Below are 10,593 nucleotides of genomic sequence, written 5' to 3'. Positions count from 1 at the left end.
TGGTGGGGCTCCTCGGTGGGAAGGAGGACAGGGAAGGGAAGGTCGGCAGCTTGTGAAGCAAGGGGCGACAACTTTGTTGAAGGATGCAAGGGGTTTTGGCGGGCTGTTTGTAGGTGGAGAAAGTCGGATGGCCTGAGGGGGAGGGGATGGGCGTGGTGTTTTTGTGGGAGGTTGTCGGCTGTGAAAGAGGAGATTGGCGACTGTGAAGAGGAGAAGAAGATTTGGCCTAGGGTTTCACATCCGAGGCTTCACACCAACAATTGGCTTCACACAAAATTAGCTAACAAAATATTTTATTTAATTCTTCATTATTCTTTCATTCTGATTACAACAGTGCTTTTATAGAGTAATTACAAAATCTCTCAAAATCAATCAGATTCCTCAAATCACTCAGATACTAAAAACTGATTAACTACTAAACTTGACCAAAAATTCAAAAATTAAAATCCTACCAAAATAAAAAAATCCCTTAAATTTCTCACAATTAATACTAAATTAAGATCTGATCAAACTTGCCAAATATTCATTATTCAAAACTAAAATAAAAGAAAGTCAAATAAAAATATAGAAATTGCCATTATTGTCCTCATCATTCTCCTCGAGTAGGAGAAAACTCGACTCCGTCGAGTTAGTTACAAAAATTTATCTTTAATATACTCTGCCTGCATCTTAATCTATCGTTAGTTACTTTCTTGCATCTCAAATCATTAGCTAGATTGCATCGTAAATTCACCATCTAAAATATTATCAAAATTCACTGCTGCATGGGTGAATATATGGAATTGAGGTAAAGTAGAACTCTCAGAAACTATAGGCTAGCCTAGGATCAGACTTATATCAGTGGACTGTCAATAAATATTGTGAACTGCTTAATCAATCAATATTGAGAATAGAACTATGACCAAATCGATAATATAAATGTTGTCATTAATTATATTAAGAGTTGGAAAAGTTTATAAATATAATGTCAAATCTCAAACATCTATAAAAGAAACTGTATTGGACAAGTCCAAATCATCTCAAACATTAACAGTTTTAAATTATGTCCTGACTTCATATTATACATTTCAGTTAACAATGTATTTATTCAAATTAGATCACTGATTCCCCAATATATGATTAATGCAAATCAAAACAAAATGATGCAAATCAACTCAAATGACTATGTAGGACATGTAGACTCGACAATGCGATCAATGGCAGATGTAAACTCAACGAAGTGTCTAACATGCATGACGTCCTTTATCAAACAAAATAATTAGGCGTTCCTTCGTACGTCCTTTATCAAACAAAATAATTAGGCGTTCCTTCGTTAATACACATAACAAATTTCCTGTTCTAACAGTGATAGTGAGGAACATGCAAACAAATGCATGAAAAAGAAGTGTTTTTGTGCGCTTAACATAAGAGAGAAAAGTAATACACTGCAAGGTATGCGGTTTATTTAAAATGTCAAGCTTAGGTCGAATATCAATGAAAACGCTTGTGCTCAAACTTGTATCCCTAATCACTATATATTTCCAAAATGGATTAGTGTATGTGTAAGTGACTGTCAGGACAATGCATGGTGGTTTGATATCTAATATGAGAGTTATTTCACTATGCTCAGTTTGGGATTCAACTTCCATACAGATATCTAAGTGAACGTATTGGGTGTTATGTAGAAATTCATGTTTGTCCGGGAGGACTTCGTGGGGAACATCAACAATGTTTTCAATCACTAGAGTGAGTTCAAGTGGAGTTGGAGTTTCAATTTCAGGAACAACTTCAGAGACAATATCAGTGAACTCCGTGATCAAATGAGTAGTTTGGGGAATAATCGGAGTGTCGTTATTGCATGAAATTTCAGTCAATTCCACAATTGCAGGGGTAGTTTCAGAAGAAACGAAAGTGCATGGTTTTTTAATTTTATTATCCCGGATTTTCTTGTCAGAGTTGATTTTGTCAGGTCTACAACTTGGTTAACGATTTCCTCAAGAATAGATTTTGTTTCCGTTATAGGTGGCTTATTAATTTTAACTGGAGGGAGATATTTTTTTTAGCTCGTCGGTCATTTTTCGCCAAGTTAAAATTGGTAACTCACCTCTAATATACCTTAACATTTCGAGTTTGGACCAATATTGGCAAGCTGGTCCAGTAAGCTTTATTGCTGCAAACTAGACTTTCCGGGGTTCCGTCAGAGCATACCCGTCAAAATAGCGATCCATGTTCTTTAACCAATCCAAAAAAACTTGTGGATCGAGCTTACTATCAAAGGTTGGTGCTTCGATCTTAATGCTCCTCAGGTATTGAGCATCCGGATCAGGCACGGGTTGAGGTGGGGGTCGATGAACGATGTGTCCATAACCTTGACCTTGCGGAGGCGGAGTTGTAACGCGCGCTTCGTCAAGCCTAGCGAGCCTCTTGTTGGCTACATTTTAGAAGTCTGTCAGGGCCTCGCGGGTAGCTCTACATTCCTGGGCTATGGCACTTAGTTGTCCTGCTAGCTCATCGAATTTCTTAAAGAGTACGAGATTTGTACTGCCTGACATGCTGGACTCACTAGACAATTCACTAGACTCCTAATCAATAGGGTAGACCTGTGCGAGTGGGCATGCACTAACAACTAAATGAGATGAATGGTAATTTTTTGATAACAAATAAAAGACTCAATTAAACTAATCTAGAAATAAATAAATTTTTTTCTGAACTAGAACCATGCTATGATACCAAAAATGATGTGAAACGAGGCAGTGGTCTATCAGAATCAGCGATTTAAATCGAATAACGCACCGTTTCACCAAATTTCATGATCTTTGGCAGGAATTTAAATTCAAAACAACTAATGTGACAGATGAATTTAACGAAATTTGCATTAATAGTTATGATTAATTCCAATCTCGATCAATTTAGCTGCAATATTCATTATCATGCTCAAGTTATACAATCAATATCAAATTTAAACAGTCACATGTTCAATTACTCTTAACTTACAAATATAATCTAAGTAGTAAATATATGATAAGAGTTTAGAGGTGGAATACTCATGCAATTAACTAATAAAACGAGATTAACAAAAAAATAATTTATTGGGCTATAAGTGGTGACGGTCGACGGATGAACTGGCGACGACAACGGCATCGAATTGGTCACGATGACGGCGACGAACTAATCGACGACGACGGCGGCGAACTGAATGACGACGAGGTCGACGGGGCTAGGGTGATGTGATGACCCGTGGGTAGGCGGCTGTGGAGGAGGGGATCAGGGTCGGTTGCTGTTCGGAAGAGGGAATGACGCAAGCGATGAGTTGGGGTTTTTGCGGTTGATGTAGAGGTGGTAGGGAGACGGGGCTAGGTGTCGGGGCTACCTGAGGATGGAGGGGAGCAGGGGAAGGAGGCGCGGCTTGTGGAAGTGCTGGTGGGGCTGCTCGGTGGGAAGGAGGGCAGGGCAGGGAAGGTTGGCAGCTTGTGGAGCAAGGGGCGGCGACTTCGTTGAAGGATGCAGCAGGGTGTTTTGGCGGGATGTTTGTAGGTGGAGAAAGTCGGATGGCCTGAAGGGGAGGGGATTAGGGGTGGACGTGGCGTTTTTGTGGGAGATTGGCGACTGTGAAGAGGAGAAGAAGATTCGGCCTAGGGATTCACACCCGAGGCTTCACACTAACATTCGGCTTCACACAAAATTAGCTAACAAAATCTCTCAAAATCAATTAGATTCCTCAAATCACTCGGATACTAAAAACTGATTAACTACTAAATTTGACCTAAAATTCAAAATTCAAAATTCTACCAAAATAGAAAAAATCCCTCAAATTTCTCACAATTAAAACTAAATTAAGATCTGAGCAAACTTGCCAAATCTTCCTTATTCAAAACTAAAATAAAAAAAGTCAAATAACAAATATGGAAATTGCCATTATTGTCCTCATTACTAACTTTTGAAGTTCATAGTAATTCTTCTACATATAAGGGTTAAGCCAACATGCCAACTTGAGTAATTTTTATTGTTTGTGTTCTTTGATTTGACAAAACATTATCCACATAATCGGGGTTGTATTCGTGACATGTTGATAAACTGTATCATGCACATGTTATGTGTTTGTGTCGATTGAAGCCCTGCAAATATTTTATACTTGTGGTGGTTGTCTAACCTTGCATGCCTCAAGATTTTCTGAGCAAGTGCTTTGGTTGTGATGGGTATTGCCTATCAGGAACAAACACATTTGAAATGTCTTTCTGAACTACATGGAGATAACTTTTGAATGTCGGCAGTCCAAGACACTCATCAGACACACCGAAAGTGCTAGAATTGTAACGGATTAAGTTATTACAGAATATGTGCTGTAGCAGATTAAGAAATAACTGCACATTAAAGTCAAGTTGGCTTTAGAGAAATCTAAAAGCCACATGATATACCAGATCTTGGTCCCCTAAAATGATAAAAAAGAAACCTTTCTGTCTTGTGTCCATGTATATGTTATGATCCAACACGATTTATAGTGGTAGCAATACCCACTTCTCGTAAACTATATTGAAAATACCCACTTCTCATCGAGATAAACTATATTTAAAATATCCACTTCTCATTGAGGCAACTAGAACCAGTTCCTTTTTCTTTACTGGTTTATAACTTTATATCATATATTAGCACCTTTTCCAATTCTTCATTCTCTGCTTAAATTAGATATCCATAAATCTTTCTGCAAGTATTGCTTCTGTTGGGAGTTGCTTGCTGTACAGCTATTCGGGAGATGATGATAAATTTTGTTGTATACATACCATAGTAAAAGGATTTGTACGCAGATCAGAAATAATTCTTTGATATTTTGCCAAACAACATGAATATAATTTATTGTACAAAGACGTTTAGAGAAGAAGCGTTAAGAGTAACTTTTGAAGTTCATAGTAATTCTTCTATATATAATGATTAAGCCAACATGCCAACTTGAGGATCATAAACACTGTACATCATAATGTCGTGTACATGATATTTCCTTCAAAAGAGTTTACTAGCCAAAACGTCTGAACCTGTATCATAAACACCATACATCATGATGCATTTAAATGTGAGTCCGCTTAATGCGATTTTATTTTTATCTAATTTTTTAATTTAAACATGATACCCCGATTGTCGGTGTATGAAAGTTCCAAAATTCGGAAACTTGACTTAGGCTCAGCTCAGTAAAAAAGCTCTTTTATGTAAATTTGACAATTAAATCTACCAAGATTTTATAACTCACATGTGCTTCATCTTTTGCTCCAGAATACTGTGAAAAATATGCAAAGCCTGAGGATATTGGGGCTCCAACTGAAGATGTGTCTAGTGATGAAGAGCTATCCGAAGATGAGTATGATTCAAGTGATGAGGCAGTGGTCGGTAAACCTGACCCGTAGCCAATTGACCAATTCAATTGTCATGTACATGATATTTTCTCCCTAAATCTCTGCAAATTGGTTTATGCTGTGACTCTGTAAATAAGTGTAAACTGTATTAAAATGTTCTTTTAAGTTATCTGTAATTTGGATGCCTTGAATACTGAACATAAGTTAAGAAACATTTGGGTTATGTTAATTGTTATGTTCGACATTCTGGTATATGCATCAGTTAGAATTCATGTTCGAGTAAGTTCCATATTGAAAATATTGGAAAAACTAACAGACTTGCTATATAGGATGTTGTGGTCAGTAGCAAACATGTTGAAGTTTTTTTTAATTAATTTGATGCTAAACCTTTGTTAAGATCCTATAGGATTTGGAGGTGTTCTTGCTTCTGTTGTCAATTGCTGATTATTTTCAACCTTACATTGATTTTGTATTGCAGATACATTCTTCACAATAAAACTGAAATACCTTCAAACAATATCTTTAAAAGTTAATTTCTTGCCACAAAAGTTGCATGCAACCTTTTTCGCTGCAGCATTTGCTACACTTTATGTTTGTAGCAGACCAGACATCCCCTATACCCTATTTCTTTGCAGTTACAATTACAATTTCTACAGAAAAACAAGTCCCTTTGATCTCAAATATTTACAATTTTAAAACAAGTAGCTACGAAATTGTCATACAAAACGTTCAGAAAATATGAAACGAATTCACATATTTCTATTGTGAAATTTATTGATTAAAAAAAAAAAGGATGCGCAACAGGTAAAATTTTGTAATTAGATGATCTGCTCTCAAAATATGCTAATGGACATTTGTTCTATGTTAATAATAAAAACTTTAATAAAAGAATAATGATAACTACACAATACTTTACTACACTATTCTCATATTACAAGAGAAAGTGAGATTCCTTGATGAGTCACTAATTTTGAAAAATTTTTAAAGAGAATTGACTCCACACTTTTCTCTCTTGTACTGTAAAGAAGTGTAAGTGGAGTAGTATAGTTATAATTATTCTTATTAAAATGGTCTTCCTGTAAATAAAAACCATGGTGCACAAAATAAAACAGAAAAGTTATAAAATTATTTTTAACTGGAAAAATAACAAATCTACAACCCAAATAGCTAAATTCATAACATTATTATAAAATTACTACCCTGAAATCTAAACCCTAATAAAATACCCGGAATCAATATAGCTTCACCGCGTACTTCCCAAATCTTCACTCTGAACAAACATCTAGACCTAGGAGTGCATGTTTGGCAACATACTTATTTTCACTTATAAGTATTATTTTACTTATAAGGTGCCAAAATCATGTTTGGTAAGACTATACTTATTAGTTATTTTTAACTTGTAAAGTAGAAAAAAAGATAAGTTGGGATTCTCCAATTTTTTTTTGGTCACTTATAATTAATAGTTTATAGGTTCCCCCCTCCCCCCCCCCCCCCCCTCCCCCTAAGACACTTTTTAATCTAGGTCTTAAACTACCTTTAAATGATTTTGTATTACAATCAACCCCCAGAACTAACTTTTAAGTCAAGTTTTTTTAATTTTGCTATAATACTCGGTTAATTGTTCAATACGAAGTATATTTGATAGATTATCCTTAATTGAGATTAGATGGGGGAAATCACCGAAGGAACTTGACTTAAAAGTTGGCTCAAGTGGTTGATCACAACAATAACTGTTTAGATGTGATCTACATGTAAATTGAAAACAAAGGTTGACCCTATTTTAAAGGTGATTTCTAGAGAGGGGGAAAAAAAAACTAAGGTTAAATAACAAAAATCTACACCCTAAAGAACTGTTTCACCCTTGGAATCATAATTTTGAGTGTTTTTTCACACGTACCCTAACATTTTCCGCATTTCTGAACTCACTCTCAGTCTGAATATTTGCTAATTAGCCCAAATCTCTCACATTGAATATTTTAACCCCTCAATTTTTAATCACTAATATATCTCCAGTTAAGTTAAACTTTCCTAATTTATGATTACATGAAGAGCAGAGTCGAGCAGGGGTGTTTGGAAAATTGAAAGTGAAATGAAAGTGCGAAAGATATTTACAAATAACTTTCACATTAACATCAGCATGCAAGTGGCTTTTAATATTTGTTTGCAAAAATAAATTATTATTAAGAGTTATAAAGTGATGATGATGTGACATAATAGGATTTATAAATAAATATAGTTAAAATTGCATTTCTATAGCAACTTTTTCGTATTTCACTTTGATAAATGTCAAAAAAAACCCACCTCTCTTAATTTAATTATAAAATTAATAAACTAATATATTAGTGACTTTGAAAAGTGAAAGGCGGAAGAAAACCAATGTTGAAGAATTAGAAGGTAACACAGTAACAATCCATAATAAGAAGGAAATTTGCAAATATGATAGACATTGAAGGCCTATATGCAAAAACCCATTTAATTCAAAGAGAAACGTATCATTTTACTTCGAAGCTATTTGCAAGTAGTTACTCTCCCCTTGAGATGGATCAAAGAAGAGGAAATTGCGAGAAGTCGTGGGATTCCACGCTTCAATGCATCATGCAATGCCGAGAAAACCTAGAATTATATTTCGATTCTTGATGGAATTTAATAGGGTCAACATCATTTGTTTTTTTTTGTAATGCCCACCATGTGTTTGTTTTATTTCCTCTAACAGAATCATTATTTCTAATTCTGAAACTGTTTTTTTTTTTTAAATAGAGAATTTTCAGGGTGCCATTAACGGAGGGATTCTTTAAGGAATGTCAATAGGGTAAACCCTTTAGTATTCTTTGGTAATGCCCGTCACCTGTTTGTTTCATTTCTTCCAGCAGTTTTCTCTCTTTATTTATTTATTTATATTTTGAAACTAAATTCTAGTTTGCAGCTTGTGAAGACGGCACTAAGGATCATCTCTAATTTGGTAAGACTGAAGTTGTTTATTATTACTATTATTATTTTATTTATTTGTTTGGAAATTGGTAGAAGCTGGCCAAAATGAAAGCAGCATGAAGTTATGATTCAAAATCAGTATAAAGTTCGATTCTTTGTCGCATGCTGAAAATTAGATCATTTTTAAATAATACTTGTCAATAGTAATTCTGAGCATTTATTTCAGTTAGGTTTGAAATTTTTTTAAATGTTAATGACATTATCATTCTTTGTTGAAACCCATTTTCTCAATTTGCTGTTTTCCGATTTGTGATATTTAATATGCTTAAGCAATACCAGAAGCTACAAAAAGGTCGTTTGGATCGCACTATAGTGGCTTCTTTGAAATGATGCTATATTATCAAGTCAATTAGTTTAACTTAAGCTTATGTAGGTTTTACAAGTATTAGTTGCATGATTTTGCCCAATAAACACTTTTTTTTTAATTTCATGCTGCTCAGTCATGTATTCAAGTGCCGAAAAAGCTAGCAAAGTTTTTTCTTGGGTTCCCCTAGCTCAGTGTCATGCATGATTTTTTTACTGCTAAAGAGAGCGGATATATTTTTTTTAATTTATTGCAATCCACTATATTTGTAAACTTCTTATACTTTTGCCATTGGCTTTTAATTTTTTTTCCAGGCTGATCATATGTCTTTAATTAGCTTTTTTCTCCAGCTAGTAGTATATTGCAATAGATATTCTTTAAAAAAACATATTGCATTAGATAATAAGATTGTATCCTAATTCTCAAAAAGAGCAGATAACTAGCAATTAATAATGAAGTAACAGAATAATCATAATACAGCATAATTATATTACAATCAGGACCTTAACATAGCTGACATATTCATACTCCTCGTCTATTGGTTTATCTTGAAACCCACTGTCTCACGTGAAATCAACATTTTGTCCCGTAAACCAGAATCATATTAAATTAATTGCATGGTGACATGAGTCCTTGATGATTGAATATCTTCATGTTACTATGTAGTCAAAATAGTCGGTATCAGCTGAAAATGGATGCACAAGGGAACCACTGAAAGGTTGCGAGCACCAGTTGCTTGCTGTACCTACAAAGGGCAGTTGGTGAAATCTCAAATTATGAAAGAAATATCAGAAAATTAAGTAACTGTCACTAAAATGTCAAGTTCTTTATATTGAGGATTTTCAGGTGTCCCCTATGCATCATATTCAAAAAAAAAAGAAAAGAAGGGCAGTTACATCCTCTGTTGGCTGTTCTTTAAAATTTTTGGAAGTCCTATTTTCCCTGTTTTACAAGAGAGAAGTAGAAAAACAGAAAGAAACATAAGATTTTTTTGGGGTGTGGGTGTGTGTGTGTGTGGTGGGGGGGGGGGGCTAACAATAATATCCTGTCCTACATTTGCTGATTTGTTTCAACTATCACATTGATCTTTGTATCAAAGCATCATCTACAATGAGAAGCAAATACATGAGAAGCGTATGGGTGCGATGTATATTATATTAGTTGATCTTTCTAATTGACACTCTTAGGCTTTGAAAGATTCATACCAGCAAAGCGGATGGTTATGCATGGATACCAAAAGTTTCAGATACGGTGCATGTATAAAGTGCCGAGTTACTTTGCTTTATGTTAACATGGTGTGATGAAAAACAGTTTATGGAATAGTGTAACTTCCTTAATTCTTTGTTATGTTTAAAATGCTGAGATACAACAACAGTATTAGTCCTCATAGTTAATTGTAGGCTTTCTCTACAATCACAACTTTAGTTTTGGGTGCAACTACCCCATCACAACTTTCTTTTCCTCGTTCAAAAAGCTAGCTGAAAGAACAGAATGTTCACATGCTGCAGCACCTTTGGTCAAAGATTTTGATGGTGGAGATATCAATTATTTGCGAACAGGTATGTGTTGTCGAGATATTCTTCTGAATGGAAAGAACAGGAAATGATTGTTATGAGAAAGAGATGCAGAATAGATGAGGATTTTAGAATTAAATTGTAGGAGAATCTTCTCAGCTGCAAAATGACTGCTATAGTGAAGGAGGGTAACTTAGTCAATTAGCTGAGTATTGTATCTGATTCATAGCTTTTTACAGTCCAACCTATATCTTCCTTCCTAGTTCACCAACTCACCAGCCAAGCTCTAGTAATGTAGCCACAGTTCTCGCCGTTAACAGCATAATTATTCAAGTCCGTAGTTTTAAAATCAATCAGCTGTAGTTCATAGATCGGGTTTTCTTACTTAGTTTAGTCATTTCAGATTCTTAATGAAATGATTTTAGGGTAGGATCTCTCTACGATCTACTCCTTTTCCTCTCGGTTT

The 10,593-nt window shown here is 34.9% G+C and overlaps 1 protein-coding gene and 1 long non-coding RNA gene across 2 annotated transcripts in view; both read left to right on the top strand.

The window, feature by feature from the left end:
* The window catches only part of LOC109836590 (ubiquitin-conjugating enzyme E2-23 kDa-like), a 19,733-nt gene extending 14,168 nt beyond the window's left edge, over positions 1–5,565 (top strand). The window contains exon 6 of the mRNA XM_020404539.1: positions 5,242–5,565. Coding sequence (XP_020260128.1) covers positions 5,242–5,372 — 131 coding nt within the window. The 3' untranslated portion in view covers positions 5,373–5,565. The remainder of the gene's footprint in view (positions 1–5,241) is intronic.
* On the top strand, positions 7,836–8,281 carry LOC109836258. The gene is made up of 3 exons (XR_002245880.1): positions 7,836–7,972; positions 8,079–8,152; positions 8,238–8,281. It is a non-coding gene; the product is annotated as an uncharacterized LOC109836258 (long non-coding RNA).

This window comes from Asparagus officinalis, chromosome 4, assembly GCF_001876935.1.
Source record: "Asparagus officinalis chromosome 4, Aspof.V1, whole genome shotgun sequence".
Taxonomy (NCBI): Eukaryota; Viridiplantae; Streptophyta; class Magnoliopsida; order Asparagales; family Asparagaceae; genus Asparagus; species Asparagus officinalis.
This window is presented reverse-complemented; position numbering and strand designations above follow the sequence as displayed.